The sequence below is a fragment of the Nyctereutes procyonoides genome, unplaced genomic scaffold, assembly GCF_905146905.1.
Source record: "Nyctereutes procyonoides isolate TBG_1078 unplaced genomic scaffold, NYPRO_anot_genome, whole genome shotgun sequence".
In the NCBI taxonomy this organism is placed as follows: Eukaryota; Metazoa; Chordata; class Mammalia; order Carnivora; family Canidae; genus Nyctereutes; species Nyctereutes procyonoides.
Window position 1 is genome coordinate 15,365,370 of NW_026575030.1, and position 24,349 is coordinate 15,389,718.

General features: G+C 40.5%; 2 protein-coding genes across 3 annotated transcripts in view; both read right to left on the reverse strand.

Moving 5' to 3' along the window:
* Positions 1-6,339, reverse strand: part of ERCC3 (ERCC excision repair 3, TFIIH core complex helicase subunit) — a 32,207-nt gene extending 25,868 nt beyond the window's left edge. For both annotated transcript variants that reach the window (XM_055316248.1, XM_055316247.1), the window contains exons 1-7: positions 6,259-6,339; positions 5,825-6,030; positions 4,897-5,133; positions 2,510-2,559; positions 1,932-2,067; positions 1,572-1,736; positions 880-1,084 (exon numbers count right to left, since the gene is read on the reverse strand). In XM_055316248.1, coding sequence (XP_055172223.1) covers positions 880-1,084; positions 1,572-1,736; positions 1,932-2,067; positions 2,510-2,559; positions 4,897-5,133; positions 5,825-6,030; positions 6,259-6,277 — 1,018 coding nt within the window. In that variant the 5' untranslated portion in view covers positions 6,278-6,339. The remainder of the gene's footprint in view (positions 1-879; positions 1,085-1,571; positions 1,737-1,931; positions 2,068-2,509; positions 2,560-4,896; positions 5,134-5,824; positions 6,031-6,258) is intronic.
* Positions 6,340-14,289: 7,950 nt separating this feature from the next.
* The window catches only part of MAP3K2 (mitogen-activated protein kinase kinase kinase 2), a 96,577-nt gene continuing 86,517 nt past the window's right edge, over positions 14,290-24,349 (reverse strand). Inside the window, 2 exon segments of the mRNA XM_055316050.1 lie at positions 14,290-23,373; positions 24,093-24,270. Of these exon segments, the coding sequence (XP_055172025.1) occupies positions 23,148-23,373; positions 24,093-24,270 (404 nt within the window). The 3' untranslated portion in view covers positions 14,290-23,147.

Consider the following 24,349-nt stretch of genomic DNA (forward strand, 5'->3'; position numbering starts at 1 on the left):
CCTGTGTGTGTGTGTCTCTCATGAATAAATAAATAAAATATTTCAAAAAATAAAAAATAGGGGATCCCTGGGTGGCTCAGCAGTTTGGCGCCTGACTTCGGCCCAGGGAGTGATCCTGGAAGCCCAGGATCGAGTCCCACGTTGGGCTTCCGCATGGAGCCTGCTTCTCCCTCTGCCTGTGTCTCTGTATTTCATGAATAAATACATAAAATCTTAAAAAAATAAAAATAAAAACAGAAACAGCAATTCCTCCTTTACAGGGCGTGTGCATCAAAATCACCTGGGTGATTTAAAAAAAAAAAAAAAGGAACCTGTAGGGCCCCCAGGTGAATCTGTTATGACCTCTGGCCAGGAACTCCGGCCAGGACTGGACATGACTTAGGACAAATAGTATCAGACAGGTGCCAAGGGGGCTGTACTGCCCTTTTTTTGGACATACATCCAGGAACATAGTTTCTATGCTAGGAAGTCTCCATATATACACAACTCACAAGGCTGCAAAGATTGAAACCCTAACCCCAGGATGCAAAATAGCACCTTCCCCACATCACCATCTAACCCCAAAACCTCCCCTCTTCTCCAGGGCCCAAGATCTGACACATCGCTTAGTTGACTGACCACCTGTCTCCACCACAAAAGCGCACTCCATGATGTCAGAAGGGTTGTTCTACCCACTGATGTATCCTCACTGCTGAGGTCAGAGTCCTGCACACAGCAGGCACTCAAATATTTAAGTTCTCAATCAGGGAGTCATCTGACCTTGGCTGTTCCCTGGCCAGGTGTGATTTGGAGAAAAGCACACAAAAGAGAGTGAGGGGAAGCTGGCAGGCACATCGAGTTAAAGAGCCTGACCACCTTCTTCATTCAGGTGTCACTTACCACAAGGAAGGACAATGACCCCTGAACGGGCACGTCCGTTCCCAAACATCTTCCGCAAGCTCTTCTCCTGGTAAGGTCTAAGTACAGCTGTGGGTTTCAGGTCAATGTTGATATCGGGGTTAACAGAATCATTCCGGAAGTCATATTCTGCCAACAGAGGATACTCCAAGTGGATGCAACGTTTCTGGAGTTCCTCAATCATTTCCTAAGGAGTGAGCATGAAAGAGGTTTTATAATCTTAGGTCCAAAGGATGCTTATAAACTGTACATAATCTGGGACGCCTGGGTAGCTCAGCAATTAAGCATCTGCCTTAGGCTCAGGGAGTGATCCCAGGTCAGAGGATCGAGTCCCACATTGGGCTCCTTGTGAGGAGCCTGCTTTTCTGTCTTTCTACGTCTCTGCCTCTCTGTCTCTCATGAATAAATAAATCTTTTTAAAATAAATAAATAAAAATAAAATGTACATAAATCCAAGAGGCCACTTCCTACATTTCCCTAGGAACTCGTGCAGACTGCCCCACCAGCCTAAGGAACAGGACACGCAGATCTAAATCCATTAGGGTGAACAACGCTATAGTCCAGACTCCAAAAAGGAGAAAGCAATACAGGACAGACGGGAACCCCTTCCTTGCACACAGATTGCAGAGTTCATGCAGGGCTGGGCCAGCTTAGGCAGGGGTACCTTCACTAACCTGCTTGACTTCAAAAGATACTGTCTGGGTCTCTTCCTCTTCTTCTTCATCCTTGTCCATTTGTTCATAAAAGTCAAAAAGGTCCGTGGGGATGTCAGATTTACCCTGTGGGTCTGTCACCCGGGAAGTAGAAGGCCCACCACTGGCTTCAGCAGTCTTAGCAATCTGTAATAGAAAGTTAGGACCTAGATCTCTGTATGAACCCTCCTGCTACCAGGCAAGAGCCAAAGTTGTTAAGGGGAACTGCAGTTGTAAGAAGATCATGGGGTCCCAAGGTTGCAAGTGCTAAACTAACCACCCCTGAGAGAACTGACATTCCAAATGCTCCCAACCCCAAGGGTGACCCAGGAGCCCACATACAGCAGACTTGCTCATGAAGGTCTCTGTGATGAGCTCGGTAGCCTCCCCCTCAGAGTTCCGCAGGCGGCATTCCCGGATCACTGGATCCTGTAGAAGATGCTGGATGACATCAGGGTGGGAGCTTTCAACAAAGTACCTGCAAGAGGGAAGGAAGGAGGTGACTACTAACCAGCATACATTTCCAGAAGGTTCTGTTGCTCATCTGATCAGATGGTCTGGAAATAGTGGCTTTGTGCCTCTCTCCACTCTAGACTCTCCCACACCCCTGGCCAAATCTGAGCTATGAGCTACTGGCCAAGATATAACAAAATGAGGGTGTGAGCAAAGCCCTGCTTTAAAGTCAAATAAGGACAGGTCTGAGCCCCAGCTCTACTGCTAGAGGGGAACACAGTGGCAAGTGAACGAATTCCCGGTTTTGGTCACTTCGCTTTGCTTATTCTTTTTATCCTCTTACTCAGGGGAGCGGGTGCTAGTGCAGACAAACAGTCCACAGAGTTAGCTCCTTGCCACCCAGTCTGCACAGGGTGGAAGTGCTGGGCGCGGGGGGGCCGGGGGGTTGCTGTCACAGAACCCTTTACCTGTTGTGCTTCAGGACCAGCTTGACTTTTCCATAGCTGACAGTACACAACTGAAAGGAGCAACATCAAACAGGCACAATTAGCAATACATCGCTCACTTGGGATACATTCATCACTGGGCAGGTCTTACTACTTACTACTGAAGCAAAGAGTTCATTTACTTTAGGAAAGCCCAGTGTGCAATCCTAAAGAGAGCAGGTCTGCCTCAGTTGAGCTTTTCCTTATTAATCTCTACTTTTGAGAGTAAAACCTTGCTCTTGCCTGGCTCTTTCTGATGCATGATCCCTTGATTTTTTTTTTTTTTTAAGATTTTTATTTGACATAGAGAGGGCAAGCAGGAGAAGCAGCAGGCAGAGGAAGAGGGAGAAGCAGGCTCCCCGCAAAGCAGGGAGCCCGATGTGGTGCTCGATCCGAGGACCCTGGGATCATGACCTGAGCCGAAGGCAGATGCTTAACCATCTGACACTTAACCAATGTGCCCCACATGCCTTGATTTATAAAATGCTACGTAAAATCTTTCTTTTCCCTTCCCTTTTCTTCTCCATTCCCACAGGCCCCATCCCAATCCAGTGGTTCATCCAGCGGCACCAGCATTACTACAGTTCCCAGCATGAAGCTGGCAGAGTTAAGTGTTCAGTAACTGCTGCATAAATTAAATGCAAAGCCTCCTGGCCTCCTCACCAATGTTACTACTTCCCTAACTGGAACGTAAGCTTCTTGACAGAAGAGAATACACCTAAAATCTTCCTGGTTCCCAACAATCTTTAGGATGGAATCCAGCAGAAGTTGTGTGGTAGCCATAGAAACTGGCCTCTCAAGCTGCTTGGGTGGCTCAGTGGCTGAGTGTCAGTCTTTCGCTCAGGGCATGATCCCGGGGTTCAGGGATCAAGTCCTGCATCGGGCTCCCTGCAGAGAGCCCACTTCTCCCTCTGCCCAAGTCTCCGTCTCTCTCTCTCATGAATAAATAAACTCTTAAAAAAAAAAAAAGGAGAAAGAAAGAGGAAAGGAAAGGAAAGGAAAGGAAAGGAAAGGAAAGGAAAGGAAAGGAGGAAGGAAGGAAGAAAAAGAAGAAAGAAAGAAGAAAGGAGAGAGAAAAGAGAAAGGAAAGAAAAAGAAAGGAAAGAAAAGAAAGAAAAAAGAAAGAAAGAAGAAGAAAGAAAGAAAAGAAAAGAAAAGAAAAGAAAAGAAAAGAAAAGAAAAGAAAAGAAAAGAAAAGAGGAAAGGAAAGGAAAGAAGAAACAAACAAACAAACTGGCCACTCAGATCTCAGGCTGCCCCTGCTGCTTCCCTTCTGGATCTACTACTGCATTGTATCTATACTCCTGCAGGCAGCTCACAGCCAACACTGAGCACAGCTAGTGTGCTGATGCAGGGTTCTTCCCAGCAAGGTGCAAGCCCTTCTCCCTGGGCACCCTCCCCACAGCACAAGAGAAGATTCTCACCAGGGTTCCTGTCAGCTTCTCTGAGTTTGGATACATTAGTGTACTGGATGCCTATGGCACTTGCCTGCCACTCTAGGTTTGGGGGTCTGAATCCAACTCCCTTTAGATCAGCCAAGGGCAACAAAAGTCCCTGTCCATCTCTTCTGAATGGCATTTGCCCATCTCTCAGGACAAACCCAAGCATGTTCAACTGCTCTTCATATGGATCCTTATGCACTTCAACATTTGGAAGTTCTTTTCCACATTCCCAAACAGAAACTGTTGGCCACTGATCCCATACAGGCATTCAGCCTTAGATAGTCTACCAGTTATAATTAGTCTACTCAGTTGCCATACAGAACACCATAGACTGGGTGATTTAACAACAGAAACATTTCTAGAAGTCCATGATCAAGTTGCCAGTGATTAGTTTCTAGTTAAAGCTCTCTTCCTGGCTACCCTTTCACCACGTGCTCACACGACCTCTTCCTTGTGCACAAAGAGAAACAGACCACATGAGCTTTCTGGCTAACTCTTCTTAAAAGTATGCTCATCCTACTGGATCAGGGCCCCACTCTTATGACCTCATCTAACCTTAATTACGTCCTCATTCCAAATACAGTTGTGTCAGGGGTCACAGCTTCAGCATCTGAATTTTGGAGGGGACACAATTCAGTCCAAAACGCCATCCACTTTTGGTTGCATTCCCAAATAGTCCTGGCCAGAAGGGCTGAATTAGTATCCCAAGTGTGTTAGTATCCACTGTATTGGAGCAGCTCATGGGAAGGGTGGCCTCAGCAAGCATACCAAGCAGGATCCAGAAGAGGAGCAGCTGGGGTAATCAGTTAGGTGTACTGACCACATGGCATTTTCACACCTGCCATAGGCCGACAACGTGTAGCATCTGTCCCCACTATTACTGTATTAACAAGGAAGGCAAAAGAGCTGGCCTTAGCCCCCACTTGCCTTAATAAACTGAATAATTCCATCAGGGACACCTGTCTTGCTGAGCTTCCTGAGGTACTCGGTGATGTCACTAGTTTGCAACCCAACACTGACAGCTGCATACAGGGAGTAGGCCGTTAATTTGTATTCATGCACATGGGTTGGTCGGCACACTGGTTCTGCAATCGCCACCAGGAAGTCTTGAGCATATTTGTAAACTGGAGAGAAGGCTTCCAAGAAGATGTGGCCATCAGGAGCCTAAGAAACACCAAATAGACACAAGAGGCAAAGAAATCAATGAGTTCTAGAGACTATCAGACTCTTTCCCAGAGCACTATTCAGAAAGGACAAGCTGCCCCAAAAGTGATTTTTTTTGTTGTTGTTGTTTTTCCCAAAAGTGATCTTAAACACCAGGGATGTTTGTGTAAGCACTCCTTCAGCCGACTGTGAAACCTGTTACTTTAACCAGAAACAAGAAATGCAGAGACTAGAACAGGTTTCCAAAGTCAGGAGCTGCTTCCTAGTTTTCTTCGCAGGGAGAGCCCACCAGATCGACTCTCCTCAATGTACCTTTTGGCCAGGTTTCAAAAGAACGTAGAGTACTAATTACTTCAAGTTGAGCAGAAGAGTGGTACCTGGCAAATACAAAGTTTCTATTAATTTTCTAAGTGGGGAATTAAAAAAATCACATAATAAACGGCATTTATCTGGTAAATAAGAAAGTATTTCCACGCATGCGGTGTAAGTGGAAGGAAGAGGAGTAAGAGGAGTGGCTGGAGATGAACGAGCCCAAGTCCAGCCAGCGCCTGCTGCCCCACCTGCTCATTCCTACCGTGGGCTTCCCGCACAGTATGCGAGAAACTCTCTCCCAGGCAGCTCTGCAGAGCAGTGCCCGCATTTGTTCTGGGCCCACAGGCTCTCAGTCCTGCCCTCGCCGAGGCATGCTCACCACCCAGAGAGGCCTCGAGGTGTGGTCGTCCTTCAGGGGCATCTGCAGCCTGTAGTCCTTGGCTCCGTATTCATCCACTTTGGTGCCGGACTCATCCACCTGCTTCCCGGCCGCCGAGGGCACGGCCTCCTGAGAGTCGTTCCCGGGGACGTCGTCTTCGTCTTCTTCTTCATCCTCGTAGTGCCGCTTCTTGGCCTTCTTCTTATCTGCAGATACGGACACAGAAGTGAGCCCAACAGACACCTGGCAGCATTTCCAGGGGGCACGGCAGCAACCAGACTCCGCCGACGCCCGCTGCGTGCCGCGGGTGTCCTCCCGCTGCAAGGCCTCCCCCACCCGGCCCCGACCGCGGGCGGCCCGGGGGTCAAGGATCGCCCCGCCCCGCGGCACCGGCCGACGGGGACGGCCCCCACCGCGCCCGCACCACGTCTCACCGCGGTCTCTCTTGCCCATGGCAGCGGTAGCGGCACGCAGCCCGCGCCGCCGGGTCTTCGCCGCCGCCGCTCTCAGGGCACTTCCGCTTCACACCGGAAGCGCTTTCGGCAGGCGCACAGGAAGTCCCGCCTCCGGGCTCGGGATCCGGGGGAGCGCGAGCGAGCCGAGTGGTCGGTCGGCTTCTGGCCCTTTCCCCCCACCCGTCCTTTCCTCTGGTCGTCGAAATCTTTATTGAGCATCAGTATGAGCGTGCAGGTACTGTCTTTAGCTGCTGGGGCAGGACAGTGAGCAAAGTAGAGCCCCCGGCCTCCTGGAACTTGAGTTCTGAGAGAGATGGAGGCGATAAACAGTTGCAGCGTTAGGGGCTCCAAGAAGAAATAAGCGGGCGCAGAGTGGCAGGGCCGTTCTAGGTAGAGTGCCCCCGGAGGGCCTCTCAGGTGGCGTGATTCAAGCAGAGGTTCTGGTAAAGGGAGCCAGGGTCCTCCGTACATCCCCAGGGAGGAGCTGTGTGTGCCTAGGACTGGGCCACACGGGCTTGGCGTCTGATGGGAAGAAGCTGAGGGGGCTTGTGGCTGCGAGGAGCAGGGGAGGAGACCCAGTGCCCAGCACCCAGCACCCAGCATCGTGCGTGCAGAGGGAGCATGTGGCTTGGAAGAGCAGGGGAGGAGACCCAGCGCCCAGCACCTAGTACCTAGCACCAAAAACGCAGAGGGAGCATGTGGCTGCGAGGAGCAGGGGAGGAGACCCAGTGCCCAGCACCAGCACCCAGCACCCAGCACCGTGCGTGCAGAGGGAGCATGTGGCTTGGAAGAGCAGGGGAGGAGACCCAGCGCCCAGCACCTAGTACCTAGCACCAAAAACGCAGAGGGAGCATGTGGCTGCGAGGAGCAGGGGAGGAGACCTAGTACCCAGCACCAAGCATGCAGGTTGGTGGTTCTCAAAGTGGGGTCCCCTCCCTGGTTGCATCAACATGGAAGAGAAACGTTCAAACTGAGGAGAGAGGCACAAAAGCAAAGTGTTTCCAGCCCTACCCCAAAACTCTAGAGGCACAACAGCCTTGACCTCCACTAGATACCGATGGCCAGGTTTGAGAACCACTGATGTAGAGCCTTGTAGGCCATGCAGAAAACTTTGGGTTTTATTACAAAATTAGAAGACTGCTGGAGACTTTTGAGCAGAGAAAATCTGATTCACTATTAAAAAGTCCACACTAGCTGCTGTGTCAAGGATAGCCTCTACAAGGTCAAGGGCAGCGATGGCAGATCTCTAGTGGAGAAAGGCTGGCTTTATGAGGGTGGTAGGGATAAAGGTGATGAACGGTGGTTCCAGCCTGAATGTATTTTGAAGATAGAGTGGGAATTGCTGACTGGGTTTGGAAAGTGAGAAAGAGGAGTAAAGGATAACTAAGATTTTTGGCTTCGGCAACTGAAAAAATGATGTACCTTAAAGAAGGCACAGGTTTGAAGGGTGGTTTGGGACATACTGAACAGGAGTGGCTGCATTAGTCTACCAAGTCCCAGAATAAAATGCCACAGACTGTATGACAAACAACAGAAATTTATTTTCCTATAATTCTGGAGGATGGAAGTCCCAGATCTAAGTCCTGCTCTCTTCCTGTATTGCAGATTACCACCTTCTTGCTTTCTTGTGTGTCTTCACTGTAGGGATAAGGGAAGCATAACCCCTCCAATAAATGTTTTTGAAGAAACTGGATAACCACATGCAGAAGAATGAAATCGGACCCCTATATTACACTACTCACAAGAACTCTGGTGTCTCTTCCTTTTCACATAAGGACACCAGCCTTTCCAGATTAGGGTCCCACCCTTGTGACTTCATTAAAATTTTATCACTTCCTTACAGGTTCTGCCTCCAAATAAAATGTCAAGACGGGGGCCACCTGGGTGACTTAGTGGTTGAGCATCTGCCTTAGCCTCAGGGTGTGATCCTGGGGTCCTGAGATCGAGTCCTGCATTGGGCTCCCCATAGGGAGCTTTTTTCTCCCTCTGCCTGTGTCTCTGCCTCTTTCTCTGTGTCTCTCATGAGTAAATAAATAAAATCTTTTTTTAAAAAAATGTCAAGATGGCAGTTGGATAGAAGTCTGAAGTTCAGGGACCTAGAAATATAAGTTTGGGAGTTGTCAACATATCTGTGGTACTGAAGCTATAGTACTGGTGGAGGCTGCCTAGGGAATGGATGTAGGTAAAGAAAAGTCTGGGGAACGCTTCACAGTGCAGAGGCTGGAAGGTAGGAAACTGGGGCAACACCAGTCCAACAGTCAGTGAGAGAAGGAAATGAAGAGACCTGGAAGTCCTGCTTCTATTTCATGGCATTTCAAGGTAGAGGAAGTGGTCAGCTGTATTAGATGCTGCTGATCAGCTGAGCAAATTGAAGACAGATTCAGCCACAGAGTTTGCAGTGTAGAGATCAGTTCTCAGCTAAATGGCTTTCAGTAAATTGATGGGGTTTTTTTTTGGTTCCTGCTCTAAATGAATTTCACTCAAGAAGTGGAGAAACCGTACCTTTAAAACTGGACTTTCACTTTGCTTGTTTCCATCTGATTAAAGTACTACATGCCATGTAAAAATCTTGGAAAACAGAGAAAAGCATTGTGGAGGCTATTTAAATCACAATGCCACCCCTAGCTATTTAGGTTTTGGTTTATATTCTTCCAGGCTTTTTTTTCTGTGAATAGGTGTTTGTACACCATGAAAATATTACTTGGACATATGATTTTACATCCTCCTAACTTTAGCTTTTTTCACCCTTGGTTAGAATGAATGTTTAACGACTTTAATTTTTGATGGTATCACAATATCATGACTTACTAGCCAAACACTAATTTGGGGGCATTGGAATAATTATAATTTATCCAATTATATAAATAGTTCTGTGATGAATATCATCAAATATAAACCTTTAACTATACCTTGGGTTATTTTCCCAAGACAAGTTCTGAGAAGTGGAAATACTGGGTTAAACATAGGACCTTTTTAAGCTGCCACATCTGCTCATTTTAGTGAAGGAGGTTATGAGGAAGGATGGCTAATCTAACATTTTCATAATTAAAAAAATATTTTGTGAACTAGTATTTGACAAGAATACTCTGTGGGGAAAGCATAACCCCTCCAATAAATGGTTTTGGAGAAACTGGATAATCACATGCAGAAGAATGAAATCGGACCCCTATATTACACTACTCACAAAAAAACTCTAAATGGGTTAAAGACTTAAATGTAAGATCTGAAACCATATAAAACTAAAAAAAAAAAAAAAAGACATGGAAAAACTCGTCGACATTTGGCAACAATTTTTTGGATGTGATACCAAAAGCACAAGCAACAAAGGCAAAAATAAATAAATGGGACTACAATAAACTAAAAAGTTTCTGCATAGCAAAAGAAATAAAAAGGGAACTTATGAAATGAGAGGAAATATTTTCAAACTATATATCTGATAAGGGGTTAATATCCCCAAATAGATTTTAAAAACTCAATAGCATAAGAATAATCCAATTAAAAATGGGCAGAAGAACTGAATATTTTTTTTCCAAAGAAGACAAATGGTCAACTGACACATGAAAAGATGCTCAACATTACTAATCATCAAGGAAATGCAAATCAAAACCCCAGGGAACTATCACTCCGTACCTGTTAGAATGGCTATAAGATACAACAGATGTTGGCAAGATTGTGGAGAAAAGGGAATACTGGTGTACTGTTGGTGGGAACATATATTGGTGCAGCTAGTATGGAAAACAGTATGGAGATTCCTCAAAAAATTAACACAACTACCATATATGATCCAGCAATTTCACTTCTGAGTATGTCCTAAGGAAATGAAAACCATCCCAAAGAAATATCTGCACTTCCATGTTTATTGCAGCATTATTCACTATAGCCAAGATATGAAAATATCCTAAGTGTCTGTCAATGTATGAATAGGTTAAATGTGAAATAGCTGTGAGAAAGAGGAAGATCCTGACATTTGCAAAAACATGGATGGACTGTGAGGGCAGTTGGAGAAAGACAAATGCTATATGATATCACTTATAAGTGAAACCTGAAAAATATCGGAACTCTTAGAAACAGAAAATAGAGTGGTGGTTACCTGGGGCTGAGGGAGGGGTGGAGGAAATAGGGAATTGTTGGTCAAGGAATAACATTTCCAGTTAATCTATAGGATAGTGACTATACTTGATAATACTGTGTTGTATGCTTGAAAGTCACGCAGATGGTAGATCATAATGTTCTCACCACAAAAAAAAAATGAAAATCATGTGCTATGATGGATAATGCTATGGTGGTAATCATGTAATATATGTGTATCAGTTCAACAGATTGTATACCTCAAGCTTACACAACGTAATATGTTAATTTTATTTCAATAAAGCAGGGGGAAATACTTTGTAGTAGGCAAAAACATCCACATTTATCATAAAAGTTTAAAAATTCGGGACACCTGGGTGGCTCAGCAGTTGAGCCTCTGCCTTTGGCTCAGGGTGTGATCCCAGGTCCGGGGATCTAGTCCCGCATCAGGCTCCCTGCAGGGAACCTGCTTATCTCTCTATGTCTCTGCCTCTCTCTGTGTGTCTCATGAATAAATAAATAAGTTTTTAAAAAATAAAAAAGTTTAAAAATTACATATAAGCAAAAATAATAACCACTCAGGACTCCAACACTTGAATGACATATATATCCTTCTGATCTTTTTTTCTAACTATTTTTAAGCAAAAAGTGGGATCATACTATACATCTGATGTAATTTGCTGTCAGTACTACATGGTGAAGAGTTCCATTGTATGGATATACTAATTTATTTTCTCAAACCTTGTGATGGTTCATTTTGTGTGTCAATCTGGCTAGATGTTGCTATTAAAGGATTTTGGTTTTGGTTTTGTTTTTTTTTTTTTAGATATAATTAACATTTACCACCAGTAGACTTTAAGTAAAGCAGAATATTTTCAATAATGTGGGTGAGCCACATCCATTGAGCTGAAGACCCCAGAGGGGTTTCCCAAGGGAAAAAGAATTCTGCAGCACAAAAGTTTTGCCTCTCCGGAGAACCCTAATACAGATTTGGCACAGGAAGTGAGGTGCTGCTATAACCAATACCAAATATGTCACCTACGGGGTGCTAAATGAAAGAAATCAGACAGAAAAAGACAAACCCCTTACGATTTTACCTATATGCAGAATCCAAAAACCAAATGAACCAACAAAAACAGAAATGGACTCAAATACAGAGAACAAACTAGTGGTTTTGAGAGCAGAGTTGGGTTAGGGATGAGCAACATGGGTGAAGTGGATTAAGAAGTACAAATTTCCAGTTATAAAATAAGTCCCAGGGATGAAAAGTCAGTAGGGAATATAGTCAATGACACTGTAGTAACTCTGCTATCTGCCGGTAACTACACTTATCACGGTGAACATGTTGTAAAGAATTGTTGAATCACTATGCTGTACATCTGAAACTAACATATTTTGTCAATTATACTTCAATTTTAAATATTTCTAAATAAAAATGTGGGAGTGACTTTAGACTTGGGTAACGGATAGGTGGGGGAATTTTGAGATGCAGGAAAAGTATAGATTGCCTATTGATAGAGGCACAGACATTAAATGTGATTCTGGTGAGGTTCAGAGGGAAATGAGGAAGATGAATTAGAAACTACAGGAAAGCGATGCCTGGGTGGCTCAGCGGTTTCGCACCTGCCTTCAGCCCAGGGCATGATACTGGAGACCCAAGATCAAGTCCTGCATCAGGCTCCCTGCATGGAGCCTGTTTCTCCCTCTGCCTGTGTCTCTGCCTCTCTCTGTCTCTCATGAATAAATAAAGTCTTTAAAAAAAAAAAACTACAGGGATCCCTGGGTGGCGCAGCGGTTTGGCGCCTGCCTTTGGCCCAGGGCGCGATCCTGGAGACCCGGGATCGAATCCCACGTCGGGCTCCCGGTGCATGGAGCCTGCTTCTCCCTCTGCCTGTGTCTCTGCCTCTCTCTCTCTCTCTCTCTGTGACCATCATAAATAAATAAATTAAAAAAAAAAAAAAACTACAGGAAAGTTCATCCTTGTCATAAAGTGGCAGAGAACTTGGCTGCATTGTGTTCTTTTGGGTGGAAAGTAGAATTTAGAAGCAATGAGGTTGGATATTTAACAAAGATTGAAGGTGTGGCCTGCAAAGAGTAAAATGTGAAAGGGTAAATTGAAAGAATTAAGAAGGAACTAGAATTTGAAGATTTCTAAAATTCTCAGCCTATCAATCTCTCAAATAATGAGAAAATATGCTCTAGAGAAAACACAAAGGCTGTGGCTAGACAACCATCTGCTAAAAGACATTAGGTTTATGATTTGTGGATCCAGTAAACTATCTCAGCAGAAACTCTGATGGCATGGAAGGGGAAAGAAATGGGATGAGTCAATACTGCAGGCAGGAAATCTTCAGCTGCAGACATGTTATCCTTCAAGAAGAGGGAAGAATGAGGGGATCCCTGGGTGGCTCAGCAGTTTAGCGCCTGCCTTCAGCCCAGGGCTGATCCTGGAGTCCCGGGATTGAGTCCCACATTGGGCTCCCTCCGTGGAGCCTGCTTCTCCCTCTGCCTGTGTCTTTGCCTCTCTCTGTCTCTCATGAATAAATAAAGTCTTAAAAAAAAAAGAGGGAAGAATGATTTGAGGGCAGCTCAGAGGACCCCCAGAAAGGACAGGCCCAGGATGCAGGTCTGCTAAGTCTTTGGGCCACCTCCTTGGTTGTGAGGGGGCATGTCACCACCCCAGTGGGCTCCTCAGAACAGAGCATGGAAATTGTGAAGATCATTCTCAAGTGTCAAAATCTAGTGGAACTTGCCCAGCTTACTTGGGACCCATGTCCCCTTTTTCCTTCTGATCTCTCCCTTCTGGAATGGAAATGTCCATCCTCTGCCTGTCCCACCATTGTGCTCTAGAGGCAGATCACTAGTTTGGTTTCAGAGGTTCCCAGATGGAGAAGAACCTTGCTCCAGCATAAATCTTACCCCAGGTCTTTCCTATAACTGATTTGATGACTTAAATGATGGATTTTGAGTTGGTGATGTGTAGATGAATTATTGGCCTTAGAGGTGATGCTAGAAGGATGAAGACCTTGCAGGGATGTTGGATTGGCTGGATGTATTTTGCATGTGGGAAGGATGTGAATTTTTAGGGGCCACAGGGCAAGACTGTAATGGGTTTGTTCCACACCCCCCCCCAAAAAAAATATTTTGAAGTCTTAATCTCCAGTACCTCAGAATGTGACCTTATATGGAAGCAGGGTCTTTACAGAGGTAATCAAGTTAAAATAAGGGCATCAGGGTGGGCACTAATCCGATATGACTGGTGTCCTTATAAGAAAGGGAAACACACACAGAGGGACACCACCATATGAAGATACCACCTATGTTGCTATAAGCCAAGGAGTGCTTGGAGCTACTAGAAGCTAGAAGAGGCAAGTAAGGATTCCCTTACACATTTCAAAGGGAGCATGCTCCTATTGACACCTTGATTCCAGCCAGACTTTTAGCCTCCAGATCACAGACAATAAATTTGTTACAAGCCACCCACTTTGTGATACTTGGTTAAAATAGCCCCTATTGTTGGGACATACAGAACATCAAGTTTGGGCTTTTATAGATAAATCATATCACATTTGCAAGCATTTCCATAGGAAATTCTCAGGGAACTGCAGGGTGAGAGGATACACAAGATTGAGACTTTTGACTTGCATCACTAAGTTACCCTTTATATGAAGGTATTAATTTAAATGATCTCTAATACTGTGGGAGCATCCATTCCTACACTCTGATGGTAGGCTTTGTTTTTTGATTAGTGTTAATTTCTGATTTGGGTAACTGAAGTGTGTCCATTAAAAGACATGCCAGAACATGCTGGATAGGATTACAGACATATCCTGGAAAGATTTAGTTGCACTGTTTTCCAGGTCTGTGCTTGGTCTCCTAGAAAGTAATCAACTCAAGTAAAGGAGGGAAAACTGAGTCCAAGAACAGATCTGGACAAATCAATCACAGTGGAAATAAATATCAGCTTTATTAACACTCAAAGTGCCATTCATTTATATTCATTCCAAAGTCCAGAAGGTTACTCAGAGTAAGCCTTTGCACCACAATCTTTCAAAAAATGAACATGTAAGAAAAAGCAATTTTCATTGTGCTAATTATTGCAGGCCTTCATGCATGATAAATCTAAACAAAGATGTGAGCCAACAATATACAAATTTCCATATAAACAAAGTCATTGATCACTAACAAAATATAAACATGGTTTCTTTCACATTAGATTTTTTTAAAAAGCTATTTACCAGCAAGAAAAAATAAGTACAAAAAATTGTAAAACTCAGAAATTTTATACATTTTTACAAGCACAATTTTGAATGAACAACATAAAGTCAAAATGTGCATGAAATGTGGCACATACCACACTGTATCTGGCTTCTGATAGGTTTTTCTAATCATACCGGCTCCTTGTAACATAATACACTTAGTGACTGACATTCAACTTCAACAGTGGACTTTATTCCTAATACAAGTAATTTTTACATGGTACCGCATATTAAAAACTCTTAAGTACAATAACATTGTCAGATTGGAAATTTAACTTCCAATTCTTTTGCTGCCAGTTACTTAAAATACACAGTACAGTCTAAAGACACAATGTATGTTCGAATATTTCTAAACCAATTTATAGTCAATTACAGAGGACCACAATATGTCAATGCACTGTTTTATAAATGCAATCTGACTTTACCCAGTAAGAGAAAAACCAAAAGTTGAAATCTTTAGGGTAGAATATAGGAAATATTCAAAAACAACAGGACAGGCCAACAGCAATTGGGAGATAGAAAAAATCTTGACATCTCTTCAAGACAATTTAGTTTCTCACATTTCTTCATAGCTTTGAGAATTCAAAGGCCATTTTAATGGACAGTGTGTTGTTACTGCTTTAAAACCTATTTTTTCCTCTTCATTTGTATTTCACAGAATTCTCAAAAGAGAATTCAATGCCCTTCTTTGCAGGAGTATTTTAATCGATATCTAAGTAAATTTGCATCCAATTCTGGAAATACAAATACACTTTAAATGGTTAAAAACAAAATTAAAAAAATATTTTTGATCAGCCAGCTGAAAATATATTCATATAGTAAATAATCTCTCAGAAAGCTTTTATATATATTTAATTATTCTAACTAAACAGTACCCTTATAAAACAAGCTCATAAAAATGTAGAAATGAAATGAAAATAAGAAATTACTGGGATATATACATGTGCCTACAGACAGACAAAGACACCTCTACACACACATCCCCTGATACGCAGTTACAAGCATACTTTCAACTCAGTCATGGATTTTAGAAGACATATAAAATCAGAAAGTGATGTTGAACTCCTGAGTTCTTCAACAAAGATAGAATAAGTATACTTTGTAGATAAGTATACTTTGTAAAAGCAAGAAGGTCCATTTAAGTCAGTAATAGCAGTGCAGTTACTGATGGCTACTTCTTGAAAGAAGTTAAAACATAAAGACACAGACAGTAGTTCAATGCACGCATTCATGATACTCATACACCCATCAACAATTATTGGTCAGAGTAGTAAATCAGTGTACAAATTAAACATTTCCAAAAATGTGCAAAAGTCAACTTTGATAGGAAAAAAACATCTTTGTACATAATTATAAACTGCCCAGCATTCAACTGAGATTAAAAACGTTTACAGAGAGAAACTAATAGATTAAATATAGACAATTTAATGACTACATTAAAAAATGTACATTAGGTCAAAGGGTAAATTTACAAATTGATAATCATAGTTTGCAACAATTAAAAGTTTATTCTCAAATTTATCCAAGTTTACTTTTATTTACAATGATATCTGAATAAAAAGAACCATGTGAAATGTAAGAGATGTCAGACATTAAAAGTATTTTTGGTATTAACTCTTATAATATTTCAGAATACAGGGTAGCAAATTTTAAAACCAACAGCAATAGAAAAAATGTAAACCTTTTACTTACTAATTAAAACTGTATTACAAATAAATGTTTGTTTTTAAAGAAGTATTCTTATCCGTAGACACTGTATTTGCACTCAGGGTATATTGCAAGGGTTTGGCCCACTTTCCTTTGCCCATAAGCCTTTTCAACTCAAATGTTTTCACTAGTCCTCTCTTCTTATTCCAGGTAAAAAAAAGTCTTTGGAAAAATGAGAATATGTCAAATTCATTTTGGAGCCTAAGTATCTAATAGAGCGTAAGATGTGACTCTGTTATTTCTCTCTCCCCTCCACGTAACGCTTATGCTAAAATCACAACTAATTACGTTTGTGTTTTTAAGTTCTTAATATATATAAATAAATGAACACAAAAGTACTTTTCAGTATAGTCACAAACTTCACCATTCTTAACTGGCATGAAGGGACTCAGAAATCCTTATCTGGGGACAAATTCTGCATGTATACTGGAGAGCAGGCTCTTCCTTACCTTCCAAAATGTCTATGGCACAGAGCAGACTTCAGTTCATAACCTACTTTTCTTCACAGCTTTCCTAAAATGCCCCTCAAGTCAAACACAAGTTCATAAATGTTAAGACACTAGGAAGAAAGTATGCCACCAACCTGAAGCATCATATGTCAATGTATATGTATATGCATCTATGGTCAAATGACAGTAAGATTGGCACATGTACAAGCTCAAGTCTGTAATGTTTATGTAGTTCTGTAATAGTTGAAGTATGTTCTGTATGTCTAAATGCAAACACTGAGCACCTGTCTTTTTACTTTAAGAGTAGACCGAGATACAAATTCTACAAGTACCTGCTTTATCATGTTTATATTATTAGCTTACAGGTGGGCAGAAGTAACAGTGATAATCTTTTGGCTATGTGTGCAGGGAATAAAAAAGCTTTGGTTTAAAGTGATTCTGATAATACAGATTGTGAATACAAACAATGAATCATCAGACATAGGGAATAACACTCACTGACTCAATGCCTTTGCTATTATTAACAAAAAATATCATTACTATCAATTAAAATGTATACTTATGAAAAATATGAAGAATTACATGAGACTGTATACAATCAACAAATAAAATTTTCTTTTCTTTACTCTAGCTATGACTCCTCCCTCAACTTTCTGAAACTGAACCATGTCTGCTCTCACTATCACCCAGAGAAGATTCTCTACACTCCCCTGAAAGCTCACCACCATCTACAGCACTGAAAGGTGAGTACAGAGAGATGGTTGGCCCTGATACTTCCCACACCTATTTTGGCATCCTGTCCAGACTGTGGCAGAAGTCAAAGCAAAGCTAAAGACAACTATGAAGTAGGAACAGTGGCTTCACAGCATGCCTTCCCTAGCCAACCAAAAAGAGGTATAAGACAATTTCCTTTTGAACACTTGGTAAGCTAAGGAAGCTTGTTTTCATAATGTCTAGAAGAATTTCTATTCCAAAGAGCTCATGAAGAACTATGCAAAATCAATTATTTTCTATTTTGGAATTATATATAAGCTCACTATTATAAACACATACAAATTCAATTTTAATCTACTTTTACCAACCAAGAGCTTGGCAATTTACAATAAATACCTTTATTAAACACCTATTCTAGCTACTGTGGAAAATGTGCTGGCATTCCTACCTGAAGACGATTACACTCATCCATCATCAGTAGGTCATACACATTTCAGTTGTTCTAAGAACAGAGACTAATCTAATTGAACATTCATATCTTTCCTTCCTTCCCACCCCTGCCCCAACTCCCAAACACATACAAACATACACACACACACACACACACACTCTCTCTCTCTCTCTCTCTCTCTCTCTTCACAGAAAAGCTAGAGTTTTAGTCAAAATATTAGTTAAAAAGGAAGGATCAGAACTGCCATCCCTGGATTCCTTGCACATTGCCCTAAGTCTCATTGCCTTAACATTTGTAAACCATGTAAGTGACCTCTTTAGGGCAAAATTAACCATTCTAGCTCTGCTATGAAAATCATAACTGAACCATGATATACAAAGAATTTGGACAGTGCCAATGCGATTGAAAGTCAAGTTACCAAAATGGAAAACAATTTGCTACGTCTCTTTAGAATTAGAATACCTCTTTCTATCCTTATTGTAGGCATTCACGTCTAGTGGAGACTGCAGTGTGTCTATCACAGACTAATGCTAATGTTTCTCCTCTAACATACATACATATATGTATGTAAAATAAAAAGAGGTAGAAAAGAGTAGGAGGGGGAAGCAGGCATTAAGAAAGGTTTACGGGCCAATACACAGTCCTAAGGCCAAATGAATTCTTGAAGCCTACTGATTTGGAAAAAACCTTCATTTCGGTGGGTAACTTGAGTTATTATTAATATAAAATAAAATTAAGGCATACAGAGAAAAAGGCACTACCAAAAAATGAACAATTAAATTGCTTTTCATTAACAATCTTAAAATCCAAATAAATATGAGCATTACATTTGTAAAAAGGACAAACTTAATATAAAACAATAAGGTCTTAAGAAACTGTCCCAATCCTAGTATATGTAACACTGCTGACAGAATTCAACTTCTATCAAATGTTTTGGGCATTTTAACAATTTATATTGAAAAAAAAATTGTTTTCCCTTTAAAAGAAAAAGCAGGAAAAAACCTCACTGTTATGGAATATATACCCCTCATCAGTGGAATAGAGTAGGGGCTGGGCTTTTATATAAGAGAGAGTCCTGAGACAGAGGACACCTGACCTATAGGGTCCCTCCACTGTGGGGATACTTTTAATCCCTGTTAATGGCATTTTAGTTTATAACAGCCAATGATTGCCTAAAATTGCTTTCCCCTCATTTCATAAAAAACAATTACATTTTAAAACATCACTGCTGAACTTTCAGAGTTAGGGTATGCCATAAAGTAAGTATATTTGCCCGTGTTTCCTCCTAGACTGTGACCTACTTAAGTTAATCTAGTACCTGCCATAATAAGCTACAATTATTGAATAAACAAGTGAAAAAGATTCACCTTTAAAAGAAACTGATAGATTCCTATACTTGACTAACACCAGGTGATCCTGTATCAAGCTATTGGTCTCTAGACTTCAAATGAAACCACTGGCACAAAGCTTTGCTGTGGCTCAAAGAGTCTGCATCTGACAAACATCTTGGCTTTTGCACCCTAGCTTGGTGTCCCTATAAACTATTCAGATTTGACTTCTTAGTGATTACATGTATCTTTTAACAACTCCATCTCAGAAGTACTACAGACCAGACCTGACATAAGTAAGAGCTAAAGTAGCAGAGGGCTCTTGGAAAGAAATCATTCCATCTTTTTTTTAATGTACTTTCTATTGGGAATAAGATAAAGGCTCTCTCAAGTGAAAGCCAATTCGATTTATTCTGAAATAAGTTTTAATTTTTCTTTTACATTTCAGTCTGTGTACTAACATCTCAAGCTCTTACATAAATTATAATAAGGTTGACTGCCTTTGAGAACTAAGGCAATCGTCTTTAACCATTCTCAAGTTAGAAACATGTTTTGTAAAAGAGAAAAACTGAAAAATTTTCAAGATAGCCATACTGAAAATTTCAAAGTCTGTATACTTTTAAATACATTTTAAGGAATTACCAACCATCAAAATTTCCATTAGTCATTATGGTATTTTTCAACCCTTTTATTCAATACAGTTTGTTTGCAATGTAAAAGATCTTATATTTGGTCCAAGCCTAAGTCATGCCATTTTGAATCTCTCAAGGCCTAAGTAGAAAGATATTTCCTGAAAAGCACATATAAGACTGCTAGTGAATCTTCTCCAGCACCAAAAAGTCTGCCACTATCAAAGCAGAATGCATTTTAAAGGCACAAAGTCAGCAGTCTGGCCACGTTCCAGCCTCAACAAAGAAACATTACAGTATAGAAGAATCAGTTGTGCATTTAAAAAACAGAATACATTTAGAGTCATTTTTAAAATTTCAAATTTCATTTGTTGATCCATAGCATTATTAGAAAGCAAAAAATTGGAGTGTTATATTTAACTGCCCCCAATAGAGGGGTTTCCTTTCAAAAATTTTTTAAAATTTACTTTTCTTTCATACCTCATCCCACTTCAAGCTTTTTTGTTCTAGTAGTTTATATATATATTAACTTTTATCGTCGTTTTTGGTACCTTTACAACTTGTTTGAAATAAATTCACATCACATTTTATAATTCTGTAAACTATTAGTCTATTTTTAAGTCTTTACATAAAGAACAATACTTTCCCATATTTTTCTTATAAAACAAAGGTCTTCTGCAGCAGGGCTTAAGTAGTAGTTTCTTTTCAGGTGATTTTACCTTCCACAGCATTTAGAGAAGAAAAAAAGAGACTGAAAAAAGCAAATGATTTTGCTTTAGGTTTCACAGCACCCCAAGATTTCTCTCTAAAGAGCATTTGTCTCATATTCTGCACTGCTGGTTTACCCTGGCAGACCAAAAAATGAGCTAAAAGGAAACTGAAACCACACGAGACAAAGGAATGAAGGAAAAGCCCACTGGTCCAGATATCATGATGTCGCTCAAGCAGAAGAAATGCCTTCCCTCATAAAAGACAAAGGAATTATAATAGATCCACATCCTTGGAGACTATGTTTATAGCACAAGATTTGGCAGTTGATTTTCCAGGGGGAGGGGGCCTCTAATTCATACTCTTCCTTGTAAGCTGCTTCCTTTGATTATAAAGGTATGGGAGAAGCTTTGTGTTTTGACTTTTTCTCAGACTATTCCAATTTGAAATTGGAATTTCAAATATTCCTACAGAAAATGCCAGATAGGACCTTGATACAGGAAACCAAGATCTACCTAACTTCAGGAACAAAGCATTTTAAAAGAGTCCCTAGAAGAGCATATCTTTCAGCAAAAAAAAAAATACCAGAGTCCCTTATGAATCAATCCTATGAAAGGCATCACATTCTGGGCCTCCAGAAAGACTACCATTTTCTAACCTTTAAAAATAAAGTACTCAGCACTTGCTTTACAATGCTGTAACAAATTGCAAGTAGCCAAATTACTGATATTATTCATATTTTTCAGTAGCGCAAACAAGTCCATTAGAGATAGTGGGAGTTTCCTAGCTACCTCTTTCCACTGGATGTCCTTGCTCTTATAGTGGATACATTACATTAGAAATACCTGGCAGTTTTAAATCTTCCTTACAGGACTTCCTTTATAAGTAGTTGATACTTTGTTTCGATATGCTTTTCTTTTCCCACAATAATGAACTGACTTTTGAGGGAAGAATATATACAGATGGAGGAGTTTAATAGGCTCCATGTTTAAATTTTGTTTCTACAATGGAAGTTACTGATTTAGGTATAATACGCAGCTGGTAAGGAAAGGATTGCTATTTGTTTGTTGAGATTGTTCACCCTTGACTTGAAGTAGTGGTATCTGCTCTTGTAAAACCCTTATTATGCATTGCATCACTTTCTCTCTGAAATTCACTTTTTGCAAGGAATCTGCTCTGTAAATGGCTGTTTTCAATTTATAACTGGGGATGGTTTTTGAATCAGGGTTCTCAACTTCAGCACTGTCAACACTTGTGCAGGATAATTCTTTGCTGGAAGATGGGGATGCTGTATTAGTATAGTGTAGTTTGTCTAGCAGCACCCCTGGCCTCAGACTACTCAATGCCATTAGCATTCTTCTAGTTGTGACACAAGAGACATCATCTCCAGGCATTGCCAAATGCAAAGGAAAATTATCCCCACCCAACACTTGAGAACCACTGTTTTACATAGTAGCTAGTTTTTGAGGTGCTTTAGTATTCTGTGATCCCAAGAACAAGGTTTTTATCTCATGACACTAGCTTTAATATGTGGATACTCCCAAGTTAAATTCTTAGTTCCCAAAGAATGTTATCTATGGGGAATCAGGAGCTAGAAATAAGAAGATATAGTATACATGATTTTATTTCTCTTTTCCCTTAATTTTGGGACTTTCTCCCTCCAGTAAAAACCACAGTTTAAAATATGCTAAACAATATTTAGGTCTTCTTTTCATTATTTCTATTAACTGACAAATGTAGATTCTGCCCACACATTGAATTAGACCAATCTCTTTTTGCCTTTTAATTTGATTTGCTCACTGACTTCCCGTATCTGCTTTAAACTAAAATACTTTTTTTTTTTTAAGCAGAAAGTTATCCCTCAAGGTTTATAGATTCCAGTAACATGGATCTATTATAGTGTATTTGCTTATTATACTTGTTAGGATTAACAAATAAACATACCTCTTAAGAGATTCATATTTTCTATCAAGATTCCTACTGAGCAAAAAGCTTGGTAGACAGAGGTTAGGATCTAAAGAATACAGATACAAGAAGGAACCTATATTCTTTAAGTTGAGTACCTACCCTAAACTCAAGTATAGGGCTCAACCCCACAAATGAGGATCTATTTTAAATACTAATCACTAAAAACTACAAATCATACATCATTTTCTTCTCCTTGTTTTCCATATCTCCCCATCACCACCAATTTGTCAGTGACATGGGGAAAGAGTCTACAATCCTTAGGTATTCTAAATGATTTGTTTGTACTAAAAAGAGCAACTATGTACTAAAGTGCTTTATCTCTCTGAACCACATCAGTACATTATAAAAAATTTAAAAAAAAAAAAAAGAGTTTCAAGTTCTTGTAAGGGAAAAAAAAAAGATTAAATATAAAAATTTTGGGTTACTATTATTATTAAACAATTTAACCAAGAATCAAGAGAAATACTTTCCCTCTTGTCTTTTTTTCTCCCCATCTCTCTTTTTTATAAAAAAAGAAAAGTGCAGTCAGAGAGAAGGTGAATGAATTGATGGGAGCTGGGTAGAGGCACAGGAGAGGTTACTGGCTGCTAGTGATAATGCACAAACATGTGCCTTAACAGTTCATCAGCTGAAGGTCTCAGTTTGGCCTCTATAAAGATCCTTTTGAGGAAATCTCGAGTATAGTCTGAGACATGAGGTGGCAGCTTTGGGTTTGTTGGCTGAGTGGCGATTTTAAAGATGGCAGCCATAGCTTCAAATTCTGCCCAAGGAGGCTTTTCAGTTAGCATTTCCACCACAGTACAGCCCACACTCCTAGGGAAAAAAAAAAATTACACAAACAGTATCATCATGAAGGAAAGCCACTAAACTACCACATAAGAAACAGAACTGAAGTCCGTATACATTTAAATACAATTTGATTTCAAGTTTAAAGTTTTATTAAAAGGTTGTAATTTATAAAACTATAATTTAAACTAAAAATCAATGAAAACAAACCACAATTTAAGGATTAACTCAAATGGTTAGGCAAAGAACATTATTCATTTTATAATTTTTGCTTTATATAATTCTCTAACCTGACATTTAATATAATTTTGTCTTTTATCTTACGAAAAACATAAACATTAGAGATTTTGTTTGCCTTTAAGTGCCTAAAATGAATATCTATTAAATGCTTTTCTGGGTGGGAAGTAGGAAATAGCCACTTTATGTTCAAACTTAAAATTAACTGAATTACATGATACTAATGAAAAAAATAGCTCTTAAAGTTCTTCAGAGAAGTAAAATGAAGATAGTTTTCTAATGCTGAAATTTATTTAGATGAAATCCTGAAGACAGGTTCAAGAACTCCATTTATTTAGTTAATTATCAAGCCACAGGAGGCAAAATTAAAACGATAGTAACCCTTGTAATACTGACATCCTATTTCGAAAGTACAAAAGATCATTTAAATCTGGTTTAGTAATTTCCATTTTGGGTGGAATTATGTAAGAAGGCAGGTGTTTTCAGGAAAACCTAGCATTAAAACCCACCAGATGTCTGCTTTTCTGCCATAGCCTTCTCCACTAATTACTTCAGGGCTCATCCAGTATGGTGTGCCTGTGACAGACTTCATCCCTGTCCCTGAAAGACAGATGGTTTGAAGCCGTTTGCTGGCCCCAAAATCTCCTAGTTTGACGTTGCCTGTTGAATCCCGCAAAATATTTGCACCTAAAAATATGAAAACATCTTCATTAGTTTAATTGGCTGTTTGGAATTTAAAAAAAAAAAAAAACAAAAAAACACCACC